Raw genomic sequence first — 27401 nt, 5'->3', positions numbered from 1 at the left:
TTATAAATATTTTTTTATGTTATATATAACAGCGACTCAAATCTTAATTCTTAATGGGGATAAACCTGGCAGCCAATAATATCCGTCAATAAGCTGGTCTGCCTAGTACTTATTAACTTTATGTAAAAAATTTCAATTTCTATGACAAATAAAATAAATATACGATTGTGAAGGTCTCCAATGCTTTATAAACATTGTTGACTCCGATAAAACGATGAATTAAATTGAAAACGAAACTATTCTTTAAGAAGCACAACACTTTAAATTTTGCTAGAGGCCTCTGAAAGGTTATTTGCAAGCCATGAAGGGCAACACTAGCAGTAAGATGAGTATTTATAGCCATAAGAAGACCCATAAATCTTCATGCGTGTCAAGTCTTGGACACTGTTCAAACTCACACAATGGGCCTGGCAACCACAAATTACATGGAATGCTAGGAAGTTGGACTCCTCTCACTCTATCAAATTTCTGCGTCTTTTGTGCCCAATTTTACATACTTAGTCATAGACCCTCATTGATACTTCATTCAACGAATTATTCAAATATAGAGTACAGATTTCTTGATGATAGAACCAACCTTTCATCATCAGGATGTACAGCAACCGCTACGTCTCCTAGCATGGTCTCCACGCGCGTGGTCGCCACTACAACCTCGCTGTAAGAGTCCTCGGCCTTGTATGCAAAGTGTACAAGCACACCAAACTCTACCTGCAAACATGTAAAAGCTATTAATATGAGATTGTCTATATATATTACAAGTAACACACATACACACACACACCTATGTCTCAGTCCTAAATTTTATCCAAGTAATTAGAAACAGCTAATTAAACGAGTTGTAAATAATATAATTGAGGTTGTGCCTGTACTTAACTTCATACAAGGGTAACACTGAAAGTTTTTAAATTAGGTACTAATAAGTATAATAACAATATAATTTGCCAAGAGAAACTATCATGCTGTAGGGTCATTCTTCACCATGCCAACGCGGCTACTACTTGGTGACGTCACTTGTGGAGTTACTGGGTCACCCGCCGTATAGCCCCGACCTCTCACTCTGTGATTTTTATTTATTCCCGAAAAGAAAAACTTCGGGGAACACGTTTTATGGTCGCTGTGGCTGCGATTCAAAAGGCCGTCGAATAGACCTCTAAGCACGAGTGGTCAAAGTGCTTTTCTTAATGGTTTCATCGGACGAAGCGATGTATTGACGTGAATTGGTATTATTTAGAAAAAATATACAAATAACTTGCTAATTTAATCAGTTTTTGATTTTCTAAGAGCTGTCAGTTTAAGCTTCGTAAGCAAAAATGTTGATGACAGTGTCAATTTACACTTATGGTGAAAACATTATAATATAGAGCATTTTACTCTTACCTTATTATCATACCCTGGTATCGATAACATGGTCCGTCCAGTTAACTCAACCTTGTCCACTTCGATATCAGATATAGCACTCTTGAGGGTGCACGACCAGTTCACTAATCTGTTCGCTCGATAGATGTCGCCAGCGTCGTGAAGACGAATGAAGGCTTCATTGACAGCTTTACACATGACAGGGTCCATAGTGAATCGCTCTCGAGACCAGTCTAGCGAAGAACCTAGTGATCGTAGCTGTTCATAGATTCTACCACCCTTTCTGTAAACAAAGAACAAAATTTTAGTATTCGACATTCGACCACTGTTGATATATTTCATATAAGCCATTTCATACAGGCTCATTATACTGCAACAGGAATTCTGCATATTACAATATCAAATTCAATTTTTTATTTCAAAATAGGATTTAAAATCAATTATTGAACGTCAAAAACTACCACATATAAAGCAATAAATTTATTATTAAATAGAGTGTGGGCGGTCGCTCTATTCGCAATATCACAGTATCATTAAGAAAGTCATTTAGCCTTTGCCATATAAATGATTCTCAACAAATCTAAAGTCTATCAAACATCAAGACCAATGAATGGTCCTCAGAAATTCTATCAGCTGATCTTATCATTTCACTTTTACAATTTAATTCAGACTTTTTACTTTCCAACACCACACTGGTGGGTGGGTATGTATCTCTTAATCTGACCCTGACCGACCTGAGTGTTTTACCATATCCATATATACCTAGTTGTTTTTAGGATATTACAAGTTCTATGGTATGTACACAAAACATTTCTAATATAGAGATTCAAGTTATTTCTTAAAAACAACAAATAGTTTTCATGTGGAATTTCAAAAACATGTGCCATCCTATGACGACAGACTTGTCTGAATAAAGTAACACTTTCGCACAAAAAACCGGCGTGAAGTAGCGACTTTGCGCGACTATAGTTGGTGTCGAGGACAGGAACCCAGCCCCCCCCCCTTACGGCCCTCCACCACAATGATAACAATAAATTAGAGGTGGCGTGTGGTGGTGGTTAACGAATGAACCGCGGACAAACCCACCCCCCCTGATACTCACTCTTCTTTCCATTTCCAAACGCGTTTGATAAATTCACCTCTTCCCAAATCATGCCTAGTCTTCTTCTCTTCCCTCCACAGCTTCTTTTCAACAACTACCTGTGTTGCTATACCCGCATGGTCACATCCAGGGTTCCATAGTGTGGTACGACCATTCATTCTGCAATTAATGTTGATATTGGTGGTTAGGTTCAAAATTTGTCTTTCTACATAGAATGTGTTGTGTTTCAATAAGCATTCATATATTTTTTTTTTGTAAATTGATTAACCAAGGCATTTAAACTTAAATTACTTATTAATAACTAAATTTTTGATTGACTTTTATTGACCTACTACATATGAAACAAATTAGCTCAAACAAAGAGTAAAAGTAAGCCACAATGGCTTGTTTGTATAAAGGAATAATATTTTTTTTATTTAATACTTTGCTGCTGGTTTTTATTCGTTGTTCAACCAGGTCAACATCAAGTAAAGTTAAAATAAATATAGATAAATAGGATACAAGATCCTTCTGGGCGTAGCATTCATAATCTTAACCTAATAAAGATAATTAACACTGAAAAGTCCAAATCAATAAACTCTCAACTGCTCGAAAACGAATGAAAAATTTACGGATTTACGGTTTGCAATATTAAATTATTATTATTCAACCTCGACAGGAATCCTGCTCTAGCCCTACACATAACAGCATAAAAATCGTCAACCCTGTGCTCCACAAACACACCCGACGCGCTACAACTCCATGGTAGCCCCAGTAGAGCTCGAAACGTATTGTAGTATTGCACTCTGAGAGCGTCAAAAGTGGCTTCAGTGTAGGTCTACCAGAGCTGAGAGGCTAATAATAGCATTTGACATTATTAGCCTTTCTTTATTTTTATTGACTGCCAGTAATATACGAGAACCTCCCATACACTCATAAAAATATTAGCCAATTTAAAAAGAATAGTGATGTACACAGTGTCAATACTCGAAACAAATATAAACTCGCAATTCCATCTTCTAGGTTCCGTTAAATTGCTAAATCTTTTAAAGTGGATTGTGTTATATTTTATAATAAACTCCCAAATGAAATTAAAATTTTACCTATTAAAAAATTAAGGCCTATTATAATGTAAAATATTATTTGAATTATAAAAATAATTGGAATTAATGTTCTAAATTTTGTTAGTGAATATTGTTATACTCATTTAAATGCTATTGTAACTTTTGTACTTCATCTTGACTTGCACTAAATAACTTATAAAGTTTTACAGTGAATAAAGATTTTTTTTGACTTTGACTATACCTGTGCCACCTTGTGATTGCATCTTCAACAGCATTGGTTAAAGCATGTCCTAGATGAAGTGTGCCAGTTACATTAGGTGGTGGGATCACCATCACAAACTGACCTTTAGGATTGGGATCCAGTATGGACTTCCTCTGAAAATAAAAATTCCTAATTAAAGTGAACTTGTTTATTATATGGAAATATTAACCTCTAGCTACTTTGTCTGGCAAGTAATAAAAAAATATTATATTATTATGTATTTATTAATTACTTATTACTTGCCTTATTATTTTTAGTTAGGTTACCCTAGTTTTTTTTAATTTCTATCTATAAATTTCAATAAAATTATACAATCATAAGGGAAAACTTGTGTTTTCTCTACTTTCCATCTGGGCGTTTCTCCTTGCCTATTTTCACCCTATAAAAATACACGTCATAATATATAAATGGGAGGTGGCTATCGAAAACAAGGGAGAAGGCTTTTCAGTTAGCCTGTTAGTCTTTGATAGTGTGCGGCACTAGGCAAGTCTCACAAACCTTGCATCATTTGGGCTTCCCAAGAGTTTATATTTTTTTTTATATCTTATACATACAAAGACACATTAAAAATAAAATTCTATACAACCCTTTTCACCGCCTGGATGTGTGGTGTACCTGTACCGTGTGGTTCTCATATTCAATCAAATTGTGACATGAGCTAGCTTGAAAGGTGTTATCAGGTACTGGGTACCATACTAACCCATGTTATATAAAAGAAAAGTGTAGACTTGTTTAAAAGGTTGTTGCCAGTAGTATAATTTCTCTCTCTTCATCACTTACTATCAGGTATGGTAACCACATAGTGGTTGTCTGTCAATATCCATAAAAACAAATATCCATGTTGGATATTTTAAAAAAAAGTTATAAAAAATATGATAAATCCTGCAACTTCATAGAAGTTAAGTCAACTCAATGTTTGTAACATTTTTGATGGTAGAATAGAATAAATAAAATAAATTCTTGAGACGACTTACACCATACTCTGGCTTAAAAAATCCTTCTTTTTCCCACCACTCATACCATGCAGCTTCCACATACTTTGGGCTGTATGCATCAGGCATTTGCCCAGTTAAATCTTTTTTCTCACCAGGTGCAGTCTGTGCTGTGTAAATAGCACTCTCTTTTGTTTCTTTAACCTTTTTCTGTAGAAGAAAATAGATTTTTTTATGTTTTATTTTACCATAAGATTAATATTTTATTTAAGTTATACTTATTTTAGAGTGTTAGGAAAATCAAATATCAGAGTGAATATAAATTATATGAAAAATGATGCAATGAAGTTAGTTGGTCAACTAGACCATTTATATCATACAGCTACTCTCATAACTCATAAGTCTACTGAACCACCACCAATGGACAAGAATCAATTAAATTTCAAAGTGTATAAGTTGTATAATAAAATAAAAAATCTTTCAGATTGTATAAAATTTATCATGATATTTAAATTCACATTATTTAACTTAATTATGACATACACTAATATTTGCATTACTTGTATTTAATACATTCTTTTTTACATTATATTATTCTTTCTACAAACATAAAATAGCACATGAAATAAATATTAATTTTGAATTTTGTGTTTTTACACCAGTAAATAATAACTTGTAAGTGTTGTAACACTACACACACACACACTTTGTTATTAAAGTACTATCATTTATATAAATTAAGAATATATTATAGAAGTAAACAGTGATAGGTTGTATATAGTTTAGTTTTATCGGATTATATTTGAAAGATTTGAGTGTTTATTGAATTAGGTGTTACTTTGCGGAAATCCATAATTATACAAATGATTTAAGTTTTCTTTATTGTTAATTGTAATAAGACAACACGTCCTGAGGATGCCTTGTGTAGAGGCAAAACACATGTCAAATTGTATTTTTTAGGGACAAATATTGGCGGAATTAACACTAAAGAAAACTTAAATCATTTGTATAGATTTGAGTGTAACCAAAAAAGTTGAGTAACTTTTTCTATTTAGTAAAAAATTATACAGCCAGTAGCCCGACAAGGGAAGCACACTGATTAAGAACACAAATTCTCCAAAAAAATTAATATTTATTGTGTTTCAGGTATTTTATGAAAAAAATAAGATAAAAGATTGTTATTTTATGAAAATGCTGTGCATAACTGAATTCAATCATAGCAAGATTAAAACTCAAAACTATGTTATACTAACCATAAACCTAATCTTAACACAAAGTAAGTATGTAAGTAATACTTTATTTGTTGACTAGGGTTAATACATTATAGATGATTTAAATACATTTTAGCTCTCCAAGTTGTGCCTGTTATTGAGCATACAAATATTTGACATATAGATATTATAATCAAATCATAATAATTATCATAAAACAAAATTGATTACATCATTAAATAAAGTTAAATTAAATTAATTGCATCATGAAATTAAAAATAAGAGCGACCATATCATTATTAAGAAAAATTATTATAAATGTCACAGTTAAATTCAAAATTATGTTCAAAAAACGTAGTTACTAAATACTTATTTGTCAATGTTACTTCAAGGCTTCCAAGTCATTTTCTATTAAAAATTCACTGATCTTATAATAACATTTATGTGCTAAATATATTTTAAGTTTATGTTTAAATTCCCTTTTAGGCCAGTTACTCACATGCTCTGGTAATTTATTATAAATTTATTAAAATTAATTTATTTAATTATTAATAATATACAAACTAAATGTCAGTCAGTTTGGGAGGCACTTGAATTTACAACACTTATTATAACTTTAAGATGTTAATTGACCTTAATTTCTTACATTCCATTTGATAACCAATTGCATAAATGAATATAAATATCTTGATATATTTCTATAGTAAATAAAAAAATATATTGATCTTAATAAAATTTATAATTAATGAATTAGCTAAGTAGGTAAATAACTTTGTTTTGTTTCAAATTAATCAAATTTAGGTGTGAAAAACAAAATTATTATATTATATTCTTCGATATGATGCAAGAAACAATTCATGGAAGTCAGTGTGCCTTTCACCAAACGTGAATTAAATGTTAATAACCTCCAAATATTATTTCATACTCTACTAAGAATAGACTTAATGTTATCTTCTAAAATAGCTTATTTTGCATCGTTTTTTTTTTAAACTTAAACAACATCTTACCTCGGGTTTGTCTTTTTGAACAGCTGGCGCGGTACTCTTTTTATCCAATTTTGCCTTTAGTTTATCTAGTTTAGCAGCTTTTTTTGCTTCTTTCTCCAACTGCTTGGCAGTCTTCTCTTGGGGCTGGTCACCAGATGGACCATTTTGGGTTTCATTGTCAGTCATATTTTGCATAAATTATTATAATAATTAAAATTTATATACAGTTCACAGCTGTCGCACCGCCACCTACACAAATAAGTTATCAGTTTATTTTATCACAATAAAATTATAAATTACCTACCTACTGAAACGACCATGCAAAGTATGACAGTTGACAGTACCTGACAGTCAGACATCAGTCACCGGTCACCAACAGTCACCAGTCACCTTTCTATTATCTTTGGTCTAAAAATAAGACTTGGCTGTATAGGCTTTTGACCTCTTTGCCTGTCCAGATGGACGAACAGAACCAAAAAAAAATATCTTTGGTCTTTAAATATTTGGAATCACCATAAGCAAAAGGTATGTGATCAGTTTAACATTTCTTTATTTTTATTTATAAATTAATACCCATTTTAAAATAAAACTTTATTAATTTCGCGAGGCATAGACTCGCGAATCTAAAATATATTTTTAACACACATATAGGTGATAAGCACCATCTACTTGCACTAGCATTTATTAACAACTAACGTTTGTTGGCATACCGCATATTTATATTTCTTGCTTTATTTCCAAGCTATACGTTATTAAAATATCTATATCTAATTAGAATACGTTTAAAATTTAAATCAATCTAGTTTGCTGTGAAAAGATTTCTTTATAATATTTAACAACTACGTAACCTAATAAGTTTAATTTTTAATTGTTTGCTGTTAAACATCCATAAAAGTGATTCTAATTAATACTATTTAAGTAACATAATTTAAATTAGTGTATTTTCATTTGTAAAATTTACTTGAACATCACACAGAAATAATACTGTGCAAATAGTACGTCAACTATGTGAAACACAAAAAACATAGTATTTTAAATTACTATCTTCAATCAAGTATCAAATTCATAATTACTAACCTGCGAATTCAGTCAAGACGTCTAAACATTTATTTTTTTGCGACAACATTGCTTCCTTCTCTTCTTGTTCTTGCTTAAATTCACTCAACATCTTTAATAACAATCGCCGCAGGTCACAAAAATAGCGGTCTCTTTAAAAGTTAGGGTTTTCTAAGAAAAGAATTTGAAAAATAGTATTTCTATTTTTTAGTTTTTTTTTTATTTATAAACGTCACAATACTATTGCATATTACTCAAATAACGTAGCATTGAAGGGATGTTTTACCATTTCTGATTCATGCATGTATATTGTTTTGCACTTCAAGACAGCCAAGGTCAGATATATCTGTCTCTTTTAAGTGTATTGTGTTTCACATAGGTCAGAAAAGTCAAGCCAGTGCCTTGCAGCTCAACTTATTGTTAAATCTCATCTTGATAATTGCTCCGAGACAAGCTCACATATTGATAAGATGTAGGAGAAATCATGTAATGTCATGTATGTCAGACGGTAACGGGGGTTTTGATGTGAAATATCTATAGCCGCACTTAAAACCGATTTCTGGCGTGGCGACGCATGCCGTGGCGACGCGTCGCCTTGTCACAGTAAAACCGTCCTCAGAGGCAACATCGATTATAACTATTACCGAAGTCACTGATTAAACGAATTAAGTAGTCACGATTTGAAATAAATTCGTAAATTTTTGTATTTAATGAAAATAAATATTTATTCAATAAATAGTCATCGTTATCTGGAAAAAAATCGTAATATTTTATTTTATCATTATGACATATTTAGTTCCTATCACAATAATTTCTTTTCTGCATATTACTTTTACAAAATAATGTCGATGTTTCACATCTGCCAGGCGTCCCGTGACGGCTCACATTTTTTTCTTATATATATTGAAAAATTATAAAAAATATTGAATATTCTCATAGTGTTTTGGTTTGAGCTAATAGTCTTGTTACCAATGCTCTAGTCTGAATAAATAAAAATAAAAAATTGAAGTAGATGCCAAACTGCCGTATGACGCTTGCCGTAATCTTCGGTCAATGTCATTATTGTCATTTCTTAAAAGCTGCATGTGCTAGGCGCGGGCCGCGGGCACGCAGTTGAATATCGAGCGCCATTTTGTTTTTCTTGTAACCGCGTTGTTGAAAGTCGGTTAGCGTGGTTCTTTGATCGTTCATTTTGTAACTTCTGTAAGCCTAGATAATATTGGATATTTTTGTTTTAAATTAAATTAAAGAAGTGTTTGTGCGTCATGTCGGATCGAGAGGTACAATAATTAGCATTTCTCTAATATTTTATTGAAGCTTGGATTTGGCGCTTCCGTAATCTCCAAATGCCGGGTGAACCCTACCTAATACTAAAATTACTTATATTTGGAAATTTCAGAGGAGCCGTTCCAGAACTCGCAATGGTTCTCGCGAAGCACCAAAACCGCCAGTGATGTCTCGTGTACATAGTAGAAGCCGGTCGAGAACTCCACCGCCGCCAAAAGCGGCTAGTAGAAAATATCGTAGCCCGTGAGTATTGCGATCGAGAGATATATTATCATCAGAGTGTTTGTAATTAAACATTTTGTTGAAATTAGCATAAAAATTTAAAAATACTGTAGCATCATTTCCGTTTCTAAGTATAATTGGCGTAACCTCGCTGTCAAGGTAATTGCGCTATGTCGTGTATTTGAAATAAAAAACAAACGAATAATTTCAAGGACTCAAATATATATTTTGTTTAAATGTACGAATTGAGTTAAAGTAAATTGAGTTTTATGAAGTATTCAAATAGCATGCGAAATCAGTAAATTATTAGCCATTGTAGAACTATTTAATCAATGTTTGGCTAGCAACACGCTCCTAGTCCGCTGATAAGATTTATGATTGTATTTTATGGCTGTAGTGGAAGAGTATTGTGTACAACCAACAATATAAAAAAATGCACACAATTATACTTACACATTTTATTTTAGACGTATGTTATGTGCCAGAGATACAATCTGCACAGTTGAATGATGTTTCATTCCTCCCTAATTGGCTGTTGCTTTTTTAGACAAAACAATAAAAATATCTCCAAAAGAGTGTATAACAATGTGAAGTAGTAATAAAAAAATGTATCTCACCACATACATTGTAGTTGTACCTCTAAGGTCTAATAAAGAAAACTGTATAGGTTACTTTTTAATCTGTAATTTGCATTCATTTCATGATTCAGAGCTCTATAAAGTATTGTGGAGTTATTACAAACAAATTTTTATTACAAGAGCCACAGTTGTTTATCAAATTAACAGGAAACATGATACTGTTTCCTGTTAATGACAATGTACAATGAATTGGTTTGAAGAACAAATATCATACATATCCAAGTGCTGGGCTAGGTTAGGTTGGACAAGATATTCAAGTATTCAAGTGGTCGATACCAAAGTTGGGTTCCAAGCAACCAACAAACAATAACTGATTTTGGGGTGACAAGTTTGATATTGACTGTTCCATTATATATCGCAAAATGTGATTGATACTCTCTGATGTTCTAGAAGATGCTTGATTGATGACCTATGCTTATTTTAAGTTATAAATTTGAATCATGATAAAATACACTAGTTGATTCTATACAGCCATTATGTTTAAGATGAAAAAATAAATTAATAATCCAAGTCAAAAGAGATAGATTTTATTCCAATTGTCGGTATAGAAACTTACAGAATCATTAAATAGAACCATTTTCTGTTTGTATTTGTGTTTTATTTACAATATTCATTAACATATATTTATAAAAAACATACTGCTTCATACATTTTTTATCAGTAGTAGGTTCACGATAAATCATATATATATAAGTAATCGTAAATAAGTTTCTAGGAAATCAAAAGATTGTTGACATTATCTAGGCAACTTACGCTTATCTTTGTTTTATGATCTGGTAGAGCAGTGAAGAACCACTTTTACATAGTTCAATTCACATCTAAATAGAGCACCTAAATATTGTCCCTCAGGGGGAGACTGCCAGATGCTCCATTATTTTTACCTGGCAGGAGCTGGCCACAAGAAGCCGAAATGTGCTTAATAGGGGTTGCGAGATGAAGATATATAAAAATATATATTTTATATAACAATTGAATCATGGCAAAATCGGCAAGCAGCTTTCCAGTTACAAAATTCTTTGCAATTGTATAAAAAAATTTGCAATTTCCTACAAGATGATGAAGTGGTTAGTAATGGTACAAATAATGCAACTCATGTGCTCTAGCATGTATTTTCAATGAAATGTGTAATATTCCACTATGTTACTATGCTTCCTTTGTATAAATAAATAATTAATGAATGAAATGCATAACTGTAATGGTTCTTTTTATTAGTAAGCTTACAATTATGACAAAAACACGAGATTATAGTTTGAATTAAGAAATGTTATTAATTGCTTTGATTGATCCACTTTTTTAATTGTGCTGCAGCTTTGAAATAGTATATTGAAATTGTATATCAATGCAATAATGATTAGCACCAAGTCTATCTAGGTCCTAGGATATTATGTAATAAAAGTACTTGCAAATGTTTTAGTTTCTTATGGCGAATTTATTTTTTTCTTATAGGGTTGTGACATGTTTGGCTTTATTGAAATTGACAGACTTTGTAGTTCTAATAGCATGTGAATCTTTTAATCTACTGATACAGCAATACAATAAGGTTTTAAAATGTTGGAAGTCTTCTAAATTTTAAAACAGAAAAATGAACCTGTTTTTAAGTTGTACCAATGTTCAATGGCCAAACTAGTTGATTAACATTTAACTGACCTTGAAATAAACCATTTTTGGTGAGGACTTGTCTTTTTGTTGAATATTTATTTTTAGTAAATGGTGTATTCATATTCTATTCATTAATATAACATTCTATAATTGCTTTAGTCAAATCATTTACATGGTTTGATGTGAGAAATACTCTAATTTAATGAAAATTAATATTTTCGAGCAACTTATAAACAAGTTTTCGCAATATTTCAGTATTTATGAATTATTTCATGAAATATCTTAATCAATATTCTTAATTACATTTTCAGTGGCCTTAACTCTTGTATCATTTGACGGATATACAAGCCCACCTTTACTTTTAGCCTCTAAAGTTATTCAAAGTCATATAATTTGTAAATAAAGGAACCAACACACAATCACAGTTTTTTTAAGATAAGAATTTGGACAACATAACCCGCAATATGTGATATAGCTTGGTAACCAAAGTGGTTCACTAAAAATTTCATGTGAGTCTTTCTCCTGTTTGCCCCCTATTATATAAAAGGCAAAAAATCTCTAATCTAAATCTACTTTTGTTCAACAAGTAATCAGTGTGTGTCTGATGTTTCTTCCTGCAGGACTCGCTCCCGGTCAGGGTCGCCACGCCGATACAAGACGACTCGGTACTCCCGCAGTCGCTCTCGCTCCTACTCGCCTCGGGGGGGCTCTTACCGCCGGTCGCCCTCCCACAGCCCCATGTCGTCGAGGAGACGCCACGGTGGAGATCGGGTAAGATATCACTATATGCTTTTTAAACTGATTAAAGTAACATGCTTATTAGAAATTTTGTGTGTTTGCTAAATTATCGAGACAATGAATATATGCATAATGTGACAATTTTTAATTTGTTCTTTTTTGTTTGTTTACTAGGCCCAATTAATGGTACGTGTGTCGACTGGCCCGCAGCGGCCGCGGTTTGAGGCGCCGTCGCACCGCTGACCGCTTCGAGCTGCGCGGACTCCGTGCGGCCGCTGCGGTCCAGTCGATCTACTCTCACACTATTCTATAAGGTCAAAATAATTCAGTTATTAAGATGCTTTATTATATAACTCACTTTTAAAGGCATCCTTTGCACGGGATGTGGGCTAGATGGTATGATGGTATTTGATGGAAATTATGTTTATAAATATTGCATGATAATTTTTCTTGTTTGGAACTTGTTACCAGCCTAGTGTAACTCTTAAGAAAAAAGCAACTCACTTGATTGTATGAAACATGCAGTCATTAACAGATGGCAGCTATAATCTTGTAAAAATAGGAGATAGCCACAATCCACTATGTTTTATGCAACAGTTTGTTTTCAAACTTAGCCAGATTATACTTAGTGACCAAATGCGATACTGTAATTACTGCTATTTCCAACTCATCTCAAATGACTGTACATTTCATAGTGAACTAAATTTCAATTTTTACTTAGGCAGAGCCCGCCTTTTATTACGTAGCATTTACATCCTCTTTGCTTGTTATCTTTTAATTATTAATATAAAGTAAACACTCACCAAGATAAGTGAGTCCTATAATATTTTACAAACTGTGTTCAAATTAAAACATATCTAAATGTATCTATATGTTTCCATAGCAAATTCATTCATGGCTAACCATGAAAAGAATTTGCTATGGAAACACATTTACAGGTTGACATTAATGTTTGTCTTTACAAATACACAGTTCCCGATACAAGCCCTTTTGTGTTATATCTATCATCTGAAAAAATCTTTAAATATATTACATTACGATTTCTCTAAAAAGGTGAAAGACCACTTTATGGCACATTCAAATTGCCATAAGTCATTTATATTTTTTTTTTTGAAATTATCCATTATTGTCATGCATGACTTATAATCCTATAACTTATAATCCGGAGACATAGTAACTTACTATATTTCAGGTTATATACTTGATAGACCCATAGCACTAAGGAGTGTAGTATAGTTCTGTTACTAATTGGAGTTGGCTAGACTACTCAACTAACACTTCATAAACAATGGACTCTGTAATTAATCCTTGTAATGTTTTACCTAGAATAAGCTGACCTTAAAACTACCTGCAAGCTTGATTCTGTTCCATTAAGAAAAAGAAATAGTGTTCCAAATATATTCTTGCCGTAGTTAACATGCTTATTTTCTCCAGGAAAATCCCACACCATCCCGGTGCCTCGGAGTTTTTGGCCTCAGTTTATACACAACTGAGCAGCAAATTCACCATATCTTCTCCAAATACGGACCTGTTGATAAAGTACAAGTTGTTATAGATGCTAAGGTAATTATAAATAAGCAATATTACATTATATTTATCTACATGAAAATATGATTTTTTTTTGGCAAAACCAGGGGTCAAGGGATGCATGCATTGCCAGCCTTTAAAGAAGGGAATATTCTCGATGCTTTGAACATGAAACAACTATATTTGTTACAAATATAATTTTTATGTCAAATTGCATAAAATATTGTTGTATATCAAGAAAAATAATTGATCTTCGAAATATAAACAAAGTAAAGCTGCAATTCTTGATTTCATTGATTATATATTTAGACTGGACGATCACGTGGCTTCTGCTTCGTGTATTACGAATCCCAAGACGACGCGAAAATTGCTAAAAACGAGTGCACCGGCATGGAGATAGACGGGCGCCGGATCCGGGTGGACTACTCCATCACGCAGCGAGCGCACACGCCCACTCCCGGCATATATATGGGGAAACCCACGCAGTGAGTGTGTCTGTTATCAGCACCGACAGGCATTTTGATATATTTTCTTAAAAATGCAGTACTTTAACACATAGGTACATAATATTCAACTTTCATTTCATTATAAAATAGATATTTCTGGCAACTTTTAAATATTCAATGGTACTTACCAAACTAGTCTAATTTTAAAATAATAATTACAAATAGTTTTTACCCTTTATCAAGATATCTATGCAGATATATTATAAAACTTTAATTTTTGGTTCAAGAATACAAATTTAAATTACCCTGACTGATTAAAGGACTTAGGCGCGTGGTTTTATGACGTCACACGAACATTTCTTGCTTTATGAATAAATATATTTCAAATAAAAACAATGAAATAACCTTAATTTTATGTACCCAAAAACAGTGTTTATCAAGGACATAAGCTATAAGCTGAAAATTATTTTCTCATGTTGACGAACTTAGTAAATTCTACATTACAATAATATGTAACCATATATTTATTCTTCATTTTACTATATATAGCTTTGAAACCTATCATTTATTATGTCCCCTATTGTTTTGATGAACAGGAACACAATTTTCCAACATAGAAAACACTTGCATGAAATTATCTTAAGATGTAAGTGTCCTATGTGTTGGTATAGCATAATATAGGTATTATCTAGGGCAGACTGGTTTTAAGATTAATTAAAGTTTGCCAAAGGCATACCTAAACATTAACAAGTACATACAGTAAAAAGTGCCCGAAAATATAAAAATAGATTATTGAATACCAAATAAACGCCAATACTGTGTATTGATTATTTATAGGCCACATTAGCATACAAAAATGTTTCTTTCCTGTAAATTTTATTACCTTATTTTTGTTGATTTTGCTAATTGACAAATAATTTTCTTGACCTTTGTAAACAAATAATAAGTAAAAACCAAATTAATAAATTTAATTTTTGCAAATTTATATATTTTGTTTTATGCACACTTTCTTTTGTGTTCCTCTAAATTGTGAGTGTATTTGCATGACTTATAATGCTTCTAACCCAATGATGTAGAACTACAATAGTAGATAGGTAAAGTAAATTGTCAATCATTCTTATCCACTAAATGCAAATTTTAAATATTGGACCACAAGTTTATGTTTGTTTTGCTTTTATATTTTCACATACATAATATTAATTTACTGATATACATATTTACACATATTGTAATCAAAATCTAATGAAAATTTTAACAACAAGATTGCAACTGTATTAGATATGACTTTAATTGTAATTTTTTTGTTTCAGTCTTGGTCGTGGTGACAATGGATATGATAGAAGAAGGGACAGAGAGTAAGTTAAAAAATTTTCAATATTTCAATGGCCCATACCTTTTTTCATTAGAAACTTTTAATAAGCCAGTCACTGCAGCAGACAATTTATCTTATTATTACTGTGTAAATTAACAATTTAACCTAGTATCCCTCTTTTTTACTTATGTTACTTTTCTGCCTTTGGTCTCTGTGATGGTAATTTTTGTCATGTATGTTGTTTTTATAGACAGCTCCATTGAACTGATCTACAATATGTTTGACAACTATCTGGTTGTGAATCTATCGGCAATGTTAGGAATGCTGTGTCTTTTCTGCCTGTCGTATATCACACTGCCAGTGCCCTCCGAATTGGGACACCAAATGATTGTTCTTTATGCTGTAGTTGGTGATTTCCTCTTTCACAGTGTTCATGTTTTAGTTCATTGCTAATGTACTGGGTAATAATAGTATACTAATAGTATGTTGTTGTCGTATTACACATACTATTTTAAATTACAAATGCGACGATTTATGTATTATTTCGGACTCCATATTCTTTTTTAGACTTTTGTAAATTAATTTATAATTTTATTTATTCAGACGCGTCATTCAATCAGTTAGGATATTTCGAAATTTGCGAGCGCCAAGATATTATTTTTCCCGCATGATTAATACAATGATATTTTTATCAGCGGTGGCGATTACTACTCGTACCGCGGCGGCGGCGGCGGTGGCGGCGGAGGTTACCGCGACCGCGAGCGAGACTACTACGCGCGCGGCTACCGGCATCGCTCTCCGTCGCCGCACTACCGCCGCTCACGCCGCTACGAACGAGAACGCTCCTACTCGCCACGTAAGTAGATCCATACACCTGTTGATTGACCACATACGACCAACAACAGCGAACGAAAGACAGCAAAAAAGATCTCCGTTCTCTATCACTCGCCTTCAGTGAACCGCACACACACACACACACACATATTCTCTTTTTTATTTATTTATTAGTTATATGTGGACCCAACATATGCACACCTTATTACTGGCTGATCCAGTCTGGCGCGTGGACCAATGTGATAGGCAGACAATTATAATATGAATTTCAGAAAATTTATATGCATGTATTTATGAGAATAGCACCATGTTAATTATTTTGTGAATAGTATGTTTCTGTTAAATTTTTATTCTGAACTGAATAATTTTTTCAATAAAATGTTTCTGGAAATCGGAATCTATAGCCAAATCAGACAAGTAATGACTCCGGCCTAATGCAAGAAATTCAGTGCGAAATTTCATGTTTTATAAATTCGATTGTATTAATCCTTTAATGGAATAAATAGCATGGTGTTGATCACTCCATTCCCATAATATCAATACTTCAAACATGTTTTATTATCAAGATGCATCATCTCCATCCTGATTTACATTACAAAACATGAAGTATTCTAGTGTAAATTATAATAATGACTCCTTTTTGTATACCACAGTTGAGTGTAAATAACTAGTCAATATGTATGTTTGCACAATGCCTCATAATAATAAGTAGCAATCCATAAAGTGTGGATAGAATTAACCTGTATGATGTACCTTGTAGCTAAAGTAACACCATGTGAATGTAATAGTGGAATTTGCAACTTGTATCTATTGGTATACTTTAGAGCTCTTGTGAGCAGAGAGCCAATAAAGTGGAACTCTTTTTTTATATTTCTATCAGGCGAGTCGATTGCCCATTTACAGGTGACTGATGCATTTCCAAAGTTGATCAGCCAACATGTATGTATTCAAAGATAACTTCTGACCACGAAACCACCTGCTGTTTTTGTTAATGTGGTTAACAATGTACATCTTAGTCTAAAAATCTAGTGATGTACATTTGTTTATTTTAATGTTGTAGAGAAAAATTATTTTGATGTTGTTTTAAAGTGTATTTTGTAAAAAGTATTTTTATTGCTCATGATAAATCACCATGGCAACTGTAAACAACATATCAGCTACAGTTAAGGATGGCTGTTGTCACCATGGTGTTTATGGTGGAAATGTATTCACACAAGATGAGTAGCCAAGTATATGCTTTTTTATTTAGTCATCATGTCTCAGTTATATCAACTTGAATTGTAAGAGTAAAAAGTGTGAGATGCATTAATTACTTTTGAATTAATTATGCTGAACATTTGCAATATTTCTACAACCTTATGTGTCTGGTATGTATTATTATTGAACTGTAATCTGCACACCTACTTCTTATGTTTCAAGTTGGTGAGAGTTATAAATTTTAATGCTGCACTATGTACCTATAATAAATATAATATGTAACTAACATATACTCAATGGATATAATATGATCGGAAATAATGTATAAAACCACGTTTAAAAAAACCGACTTCAAAAACTGAAAAGTATCAAATAACTAAAAATTTAATTTAATACATAAGTCATATGTAGTTTTATCTGTTGTCTCATTGTCATCTCCACATTGTATAACAGGTGACAAATCATCAATGTTTTGTGCATCCATCTCATGTATTGCATGCTATGTATAAAGAAAATCTTGTTATTTATTTTATGTTCTTGTTTATCTTCCAAGAGATGGCTTTTTATGACTATATACAATATATTTCTCCCCATATATGTGTCCATAGTGAGCTGTGTATTAGTCAGGAACATTAAATTGACATGTAGAATCAATCTATGTTTTGATTGTGTTATATATGTACATTGAAAACAACCTTATTACACCAAACAAAAGAAAAAAAAAATCCATCTTTCCAATCCATTATGCTTAATGCCATGGTTTATTTATAAATATTTCTTGTAATGCTTAGTCCCTTTTTACCCTAGTTTGTTTACTTGTTGATTTTTCTGATTGCATAGCAAGTGATAGTTATTGCAAATCAAATTTTTCATTTGGCATCAAAATTATTGCATTACTCGAATTCTTTTGCCCAAAAAAAAAACAACCTACAACAATGTATCCATTATTTAAATAAAGTTGTTTAAAAACAATCAGTCAATTGTAGGCTGATTCTTATATTCAATTGATATATAAATAATGATCACACAGACTTATTGAAGTAAATAATGGTTGTTTGTCTGTATTGAATGTTCCTGACTAATTAGCCCTGTACAAAGCTCGGAGTGGTTGTGGATCAAAGTGCACCCTGATTACATTGCTGTTTGCTATTGCAGGTCGATATTAGTTTGTACGCGCCGCGGACCTCGTCATTATAACTTCAAGCCACATATAGTCGCCCGCCCTTTCAACCAATGCATTTATAGACTACGGTTGAGATGATTCGCGGGACGCTGCGCCGCGCACCTAAATGATTTTAACTTTCACGTGATACAAAGGGTCTAGAAATAAGTTAGTATAAGACGCCCCCGGGCCTTAGTTAGACGCCACTAGATGTAATTTTTAGCGATTAAATAAAGATCTAACACATAAGTCTAATTTTGTTTTTTGTTTTGAAAAGGTTATGAAACAAGAAAAGGATGAAGATCCTTGAAACTTTTTTGCAAGTTTGTGAAATTCAAAAATAATTGAAACGGCCGTCGCCCGGACTGGCCCGGTCAGCATCGAAAAGAGAAAGTCGGGGACGAGGCGAAGTTTCGCGAAACCAATCGCTAAAAGAATATGATCCGAGGCGAAAGACGTCGTTCACAGCAAGACGCATGTGTCAAGCAAGATATCAATCAATCAACCCAACCACAGATCATATTCTTTGTTGACCGACTTGTTTCTGACACTCGATATTACCACCCACACACAACACAGACTCACCATACTTACACACCGCTGACAGTAGACACCCCTAGCATATTTTGTATTCTATGTATATGACTTAGTTTGTTGATATCTAGTGTAGACTTGTGTTGTGAGTGACTTGTTAATAAAATGATAATTTTATAACATCAGCTTCGATTAATTATTACTTACCAGTCTGTCCTATTTCCGATCCTGTACTTAATTTCCTTCCACTTCAGTATCCCAATAAAATACATTTAAGGGCCCATATCAACTTTTTATCTAATACACGAATAAATTTAATGTTTCATTAGTGTAATATACAGTGTAAGAACGTTTTGTTCGAAAATTATTTTAACAATGATAAATTATTATCATTATCCATAATTAATTTAAAATAGGCCTTGTTCACATATCAAGAAGGACGGCAGTCTTCCTCTCTTTCGCTCTTGCTCAAAATTTTATATCTCTCGTTCTATAGCATTGTACGTTGTCTAGCCTGCTATAATTTGACCCTCTTTATTTTAAGGCCTAATGATAAATTTGATGGAACTCAGAACTTGTTATGCTGTCTCAAATTCTCGTTATTTAATAATATTTTTCAAGCTTTCCATTTGAGTGAGAAACAAGTACTTTCTATTATTATTCATTTTGCACATTATATATTACTATTTCTGTATGAAAAGACTGCAATATCAGTAATTGAAAAAAACATCTACTACTAATATTCTAAACAGAAATGAAAGTATTTTATAATATTTATCATATTTTATTCAATACATTACAATACAAGAATCTCACTATTGGACTTACAATATAATCCTTATATAAATATATTATGTATAGAAGTATGAAAATAAATAACCACCTAGGAATAAATATTGGCACTTTACAAACATAGTGTTGTACATATATATATAGAGGTAAGTAAAGTAAAAGAAGAATCATAAACAATCATTAACTGATGACGTTAATGATTGTTCATGACTTCTTTTGAAAATAAGAGTTCAAATAAACATGTTTGTATGGCAATTTTTCATCCATTTGACACAATAAAAACATTAAATTAATATTACTTAACCCCACAATTAACATAACGGATTTTTGATGTTGGCATTTGGAGAGGCTGGCGATTTACAATCGGTTAGTAGTTTGTACCAGATTAAATGCATATTTCTGAACTCGAAATTTGACCTTTATATTTTATAAACACTAATATGTATTTGGTAACATACAAAATTATTCATACACAATAGTGGAATGTTACATAATTAATAACAATACTGGATGCAGTTCTTCATTTAAAATGAATGAGAATTCACAATTACATCGAAGAAGAGGGTGATAATGATAATGCCCAATTTTACACTCTACATTTATTGTGTTATCAAATCGCGCCTTTTAACGGTAACGTTGCATTTATTACGAATTTCATTATCAAAGATAAAATCGTCAATTACCCCGATAAAGTATTGCTTGTGTCGGTTGATGTGAAATAAGATTGAGCATAGACTAGCTATCTGCTAAGTATCTATATGGCCGGAGAAGCTTGCCGTAATTCTGAGCATATAGACCAGACGCATCTAGTTGGGTGGAATTAATTGCTTTATCTACTTAGTGCGATAAATAATGGACGCTAAACACTTACACTTCGTAACAAGCATTCTAAAATTAGTGTATAAAAAAGATTATTTCATTTAAATGACATAAACGAACCACTTTTTAAATAAGTTCCGTCAAACGAATATGATAGTAATAAACTAACATGATCAACCATTGCAATGATAGTCTAGACGTGTTTAATAGATCGGTATGTTTATCAACCCTAGGGATTTCTGTGCCTATAAAACTAATATAAGCCTAGATCGAAAGCAACTAATATTGCAATTGCATATTCACACGAGAAAAAAAAGTCTTCGGATGGCTTCAAATAGCTTAAATCTACATCTACTTGCATTGATAAAAGTTTAACGTGTAAATAATTAAAATCCAAGATGGCATCGAAGATATGTATGGAACCTGTCTTACTACTAAAACAGTAATCTACAATAATTAAAAAGTGAACTTTTTCATCTAAATACAATGTCAGTCCGCTGTAAGTCGGCTACTCCAGGAAAACAGTGCTAACAATAATGCTTCCCCACACTAAATGGTAGCTCACCCATCATACTAATTTAGAATTAATTTATAGAAAAACGTTACTAGGACTAAAACACTACAACTATATTCTATACGTACTATCTGATAACTAACAATATTATATGTATAAGAACCATATTACATAATCAATGCTTTTCCTCAACATGTTATTGTCTAGTATCAGTACATACAAGATTTCACTATATGGCCTGGTAATAAGCGTGTTCATAAAAACAATACACTTGCTATTGGCTATTGATTTTATTCTCATTATTTAGTGCAAGAATCGAGTTGTCACATGTTATGTCAAACAAATCGATCGATAGAGGTATCTATAACGATTTAGAAATGTCCTGACGAAAACTGGTCTCTACCTAGGACGAAGTATCAACTGGATTTGCCATGCGTGTACACCCAAAGGAACAATTTGTTTGGATAAACTAAAAAGCAGTAACATGATCGACAAGCTTGGCCTTTGTTCCAAGAAATAATATACTGATTTATGGTAATAATTATTATACATACATTTTATACATTATTTCTAAAGTATTGGAACTCTATATCACGTATTAATTAGCTACTGTTCTGATTTTTACTAAAAATCGTATTTACATTATTAAAGGCAAAGTTTAATGATTTCCGCTCAGTACGGCTTATCCAATAACATATGAGTTATATGCAACACTCATTATTAATTACTTCACTTCAACACCGTCGATTACGCAAATTTACAAATGTAATGAACAAACGACCGAACACAAGTGAAGGTTGCGACCAACACTCAAAACAGAAACTGACAAAGATGAAATATTAATTTCATCCTTTTTATTACTTAGTTATTTTATGTTGTAATCTCGTTAACGGTATTTTTATTTGCTTGTCACATCCAACTATACTTCATCCTAGGTCTAATCGAGCCATTTGTAATATTTGGTCTAGATACTTTGTACTCTTATTTCTGAAGGGTAAAATCATGTCTTGGTATAAGCATCTGATCAAATTAAGAATCTAGGTATGTCTAACATAAACTACACTAATTACTACCGGTTTACACGACAAATGTTATCCTTATTATTTTAATACAAAATAATCACAGTAATTGGTACACTGTAACGAAAATTAAATAACTCAGTCGTAGATCAATTGTATAAATAAATAATTTAATAAATAAATACAATATGTACAAAAATAAAATACTTTAATTGGAAAAAAGGCACATCAACAAAAATTATAAATACTGTATATTATTTAACGTAGATATCTTTAGTAGCATTGGTTTAATCTTACTATCAGCTCGTACTAAAAACTTTTGAACTTACGACAGAAACGTAACTCATGCTGTCTATATTCAACTTAACGCCTTGACCTTCATTTAACAACAGTCATTATGCCTCAACCGCAAAGAGACGCGCTGAAAATCTTGTTTTCTGAAATTAATCGTATGATATTAACTACTACGCTAAATCTCTCTAACAAGGAGTAGAACGATGTAAAATAAACGGAATTTGTTTTGGATTGAGGACACTGATTGATCCTTATCAGTAACAGAGTCCATTGGTTAAATAAAACAGGATGTAATTTTTTTGAAAAATCATTCACATAGATTTCTGTCAAAAGTTCAAGAAATTTCAAAAAACCAAATATGCAGTTATTGGTTTCTATAAATCGAGGGCATGGCTCCTTTCACGACTTTTATCTAAGTCACGTAGTTCTTCCGCCCTTCTCAAAAAACCACCCTGTATATAAAGGCTTAGGAGTTCCTCTTAATTTTCTATGCCAAAGAAGTAAAACTCGTTGCATGCGTCCTTAAGTAGACACCCACCTTTGCTCTGCGAGTAGTCTTATATCACACGTACCGTGGTCGCCGCAGCCTAGAGCACGAAGGCGCAGTGGTCGCGGTGCAGCCGGCGCCGCGCCCTCAGCGGCGCCGTGGCCAGGATGTCGGAGGGCGGCGGAGGCCCGGGCGCCCGCGGCCCACTCTCCTGGTAGAAGATCTCCGACTTGCCGCACGACACGCCCAGAACCACGCTGTCTTCACTCCTGCCAATATTTCACAATATCACTATTTTTTCAATCCATGTTTTTTTTGATGAGAGAAAGTGACGAGACGAGTCATCATCCTATGGTAAGTGGTACGCACTGCCCATATTACAACGCAGTGTCACTCAGGATACTTAACTGAACCCACAATTCTGAGTAGGCGGCATCTTGTCGTGCCATCCTAATCGTAATTTTTTTGCAAAAACAAAACGATAATTGATTTTGTAAAACATTAACCATGCTATGATTAACTTACATAAATTCTATGTAACAATATAGATGAGTTTCCGTTGTTTTTGCTTAATTGATATAAAGAATAACAGATATTGTAGCCACAGATTTAGCTTTAATATTCAATAATTGTGTATATTTCCAAACTTAATGAGAGATTACCCCTCTATTTAAGCCAGGAGCTGACCCCACCAATTTTAGAGCCATATCGGTACACCAAACAAACCTGTAGCAAAATTTCGAAAAAATTATGTAAATGCATCTTAAGCATTTTTACAATAATAAAATCGTGCTTAATAAACAACGTTTTAAGGAAGATCGTTCAACCACAGATGCTAGTACAGAGACAATAAGAAATAATTGGATGCTTGGAAGGATTGGTGTGATGTGTTACGTGTGTTTTGTGATTTATCCAAGGCATTCGACGTCCGTCTATCATGAAACTTTACTTTAAAACTTTGACCACTATGGGGTTAGAGATATTTCTCTAGATTTTATAAAATCGTATTTCTATAATTGGATTCAGAGAGTAGACATTAATGGAACAAGAGGAACTTACTCTATCATACCAATAAGTTAAATTAACATGATAGAGCCAGTTGGTATTATTATAGGTTTTCTATAAGTGACGAAAAAATATATGAGTAACATTGTCGATATGGTCATGAAATCCCCAAAAAAATATTTTGGGAACACGGGTTCACCAACTGTAGCTTATAGGTACTGTATGACTCCTTGTTCCTTATTTATGTAATATAGGCTCTTCACTATTAAAACGATTGCGTTAAACCTTTCACTAAAATCCGTGAGTAAAAAAATTTAAATGGCTAAAAGGGGTTATTTTTAATTGAAAATATTATCATTCTTAATATACAACAATAAAATAACATTATATTTTGAATTATATAACATTAACATATATTTTGAATTTCTTAGAGTTCTCACCCCATCACAAAAATTAATACTGAATTTAAAAAATCTGTCATTATTTTATATCTGAAACCCTATTTTGAGGAGGTACTATAGTAAAGAAATTGATCACCTACTGCAACACCATAGTAATACACAAACGCGTTTCCGGCACCTACATGAACATACCTCAGCATGAACTCCGTCAGGTCGCGGTCCTCCTGGAACTCGTTGTGAAGCAGGCCCATGGTGGCGATGTCCATGGCCGCCCAGGGCCCGCCCTTGCGGACGGTGCCCCAGTCCGGGTCTAGCATCAGATAGCTGTAGTCTGTCGCCTCCGCATTGCCAACCAGTGGCTCCAGGCACTTCTGCTCGATGGGACCGAGCGCGTTCAGAGATGTCTCCCACTGAAAAATATCAACAGCTCACTTAATATCAGGTCCACCCATGTCCATAATAGTTCTTATGATCTTGCGACACCAGAGGGATCGTGGGGACTTTGAGGTACTGAAAACAACTGATGAGATGAAACCAAGAAGTTCTGAGAAAGATGCCGGATTTTATCAATTGAAAGGGTGTAGTCTATCATAACAATTACGCTAGACCACACATTTTTTTATTGACTCGGCAAAAAATTAAAAGAGTTTGGGCTGGGAGGTGTCAATGGATCCGCCATATAGCCTTGACCTTGCACATGATCAGGTTTCCACCAGTTTCGCTCTCTTCTGAAGTGTCAGGCAGTGTCACTTTAACACCAAGACAGGACTGCCAAAACTACTTGTCACATTTTTTGATTAGAGGACCCAAACCTTCTACGGCAACGAGAACATGCCACTATGTACAAGATGGCTAAAAGTCGTCGAACAAAATAACACCCTATCTACTGTAGTTAAATATAAATAAACTTTGGAAAAAAAGTCTTAAGCTTTCATAGTATAAAGTGTGAAGAACCCAAACATAATGTTAGAAGCAAGAGGTACACCGAACGCGACGCTCTTGCTACACCACAATAATTATAAGGGCTTTGCTAAACTTTTCTTATACTTGACTGAGGCAAATTCGTAGCAAACATATTTTCATTTGGACATAATAAAGTCTGTCGGGTCGACTAGAACATCCATGTAAGCTAACATAATATCTCTCTCTTTGAAGGCATGATTTAAAATTGTTTTCAACATACCAAAGAATTGATAGTATCGGCGTTATTAGCTGCGTCGGTGTCCATTAGCACGTACAACGCCATGTTGTGGAGACCGCTAACGAACAGTGCACACTTCTCTGCGCGCGCACTGTACCTACATATACTGTCGTTGTCCCGCTCGTACTCGCTATCCGATTCCGACTCTGATTCGCTGTCCCACTCTTGGCGCTGTTTTGACCTATTAATTTAAAAACACTTTTAGCTCGATCTAGTACAAGTTAAAAGCATTATTATTGGCTTGGTTTATTACAATTATGACCATTTAATATTAGAGGCTTTATGATTACTTATAATATGGTTTTGGATTGATGTATTTTGAGACACACTAAAAATGTTGATAGCCTATCAAATGCCAATTTTATAAGCCTTTTTAAATGAATCTTAATTTTTCGGTAGGATTAATATTAAAATGAAAGAAATAAACAATGGACCAATCCTCATACATTATCACAGCTAGTTAGTAAAATATGAACACTGATATCAAAGTTCAAATTTGCACCTTACCTCTCTGCAAAAGAAACTTGTTTCTCTAAGCTCGGCGTCAAGATATCCTTATACTCCAACGGTGTCATGACTCTACTGCTATACCCGCTTGACTTATCAGAAAATGCCAAATGGCTAAGTTTCTCCATAAGCGGCGTCAGTTGGACCCCGCTTAGCTTCTTCTTAAATGCGACTGTCTCACAATCTGAGGAGTCTGTGTTTAAAGATTTCAGAGGCAAGGACAAAGATTTTCGTCTAGACTGATCGCTCGTCGCCTTTGAGTCTTTAATCTTTTTTGGCGTCCGCTGCGGAGACTTCGTGAGCTCAGAATCAAAGTCATGAAATTTATCCAACTCGCAAAGCTTTAGGTTAAAATTGAACATGTTTTCTTTAGACTTGTCTTTTATCCCTGCGTAGTACTGCTCCAAGTACTGATTGAACAAGGACTCTGAAATAGCCACGCCGTCGTTTCGGAATACTGGGAATAAGGGGTCGTTGATGGTCGTGTTATGGTTCTTCCGCACTAAATCCTCTCTAGACAACTTCACGAGGTCAGTTTCGTTTTTTTCCAATAAGTTAGTAACGCTTGCAAGTTTTCGCATTGGTTCGGGTTTGCTGATAAAGTGTTCGGCGACGCAATCGGTGCTCAGTGCTGTTTTGTCTCTAACCTCATTGGTTGCCAAGTCTATGTTTTTAATCACATCTGGTTCTAAGTCTGTTTTGTCCTGGCTGTCCAGGTTCTGACAGATGGATAGCATATTGCCGTGTAGCCTTTTGTACTCCACCATGGGCGTTGAGCATACACTAGTCTGACCTGGAAAAATGTATATATTTTTTTTTTATGTTATCCGTCAATGGACGATTGGGCTTACATTTAGTACGATGCTGCCTATAACAATGGATATTAATAAAATGTATATTAGACTTTTTCGTTAATTT

General features: G+C 33.3%; 3 protein-coding genes across 5 annotated transcripts in view; 1 reads left to right on the top strand and 2 right to left on the bottom strand.

Annotated features, from left to right (window-relative positions):
- The window catches only part of LOC126979132 (valine--tRNA ligase), a 33849-nt gene extending 26638 nt beyond the window's left edge, over positions 1–7211 (bottom strand). For both annotated transcript variants that reach the window (XM_050828361.1, XM_050828369.1), the window contains exons 1-6: positions 6914–7211; positions 4738–4905; positions 3743–3876; positions 2459–2617; positions 1378–1639; positions 578–708 (exon numbers count right to left, since the gene is read on the bottom strand). In XM_050828361.1, coding sequence (XP_050684318.1) covers positions 578–708; positions 1378–1639; positions 2459–2617; positions 3743–3876; positions 4738–4905; positions 6914–7087 — 1028 coding nt within the window. In that variant the 5' untranslated portion in view covers positions 7088–7211. The remainder of the gene's footprint in view (positions 1–577; positions 709–1377; positions 1640–2458; positions 2618–3742; positions 3877–4737; positions 4906–6913) is intronic.
- A 5221-nt stretch (positions 7212–12432) lies between these two features.
- Positions 12433–19629, top strand: LOC126979334 (transformer-2 protein homolog alpha). Its single transcript, XM_050828576.1, has 7 exons — positions 12433–12454; positions 12658–12746; positions 13867–13995; positions 14269–14444; positions 15716–15760; positions 16413–16573; positions 19188–19629. The coding sequence occupies exons 1-7, from the start codon at positions 12433–12435 to the stop codon at positions 19208–19210; spliced, it is 645 nt and encodes a 214-aa protein (XP_050684533.1). The 3' UTR covers positions 19211–19629.
- Positions 19630–20213: 584 nt separating this feature from the next.
- Positions 20214–27401, bottom strand: part of LOC126979144 (uncharacterized) — a 31453-nt gene continuing 24265 nt past the window's right edge. The window contains exons 8-12 of one of the 2 annotated variants that reach the window (XM_050828390.1): positions 26484–27276; positions 25959–26157; positions 24968–25185; positions 23455–23638; positions 20215–23025 (exon numbers count right to left, since the gene is read on the bottom strand). In XM_050828390.1, coding sequence (XP_050684347.1) covers positions 23470–23638; positions 24968–25185; positions 25959–26157; positions 26484–27276 — 1379 coding nt within the window. In that variant the 3' untranslated portion in view covers positions 20215–23025; positions 23455–23469. Of the gene's footprint in view, positions 23639–24967; positions 25186–25958; positions 26158–26483; positions 27277–27401 lie in introns of both variants that reach the window. The other variant, XM_050828381.1, reaches the window with a different exon arrangement.

The sequence above is a fragment of the Leptidea sinapis genome, chromosome 3, assembly GCF_905404315.1.
Source record: "Leptidea sinapis chromosome 3, ilLepSina1.1, whole genome shotgun sequence".
In the NCBI taxonomy this organism is placed as follows: Eukaryota; Metazoa; Arthropoda; class Insecta; order Lepidoptera; family Pieridae; genus Leptidea; species Leptidea sinapis.
This window is presented reverse-complemented; position numbering and strand designations above follow the sequence as displayed.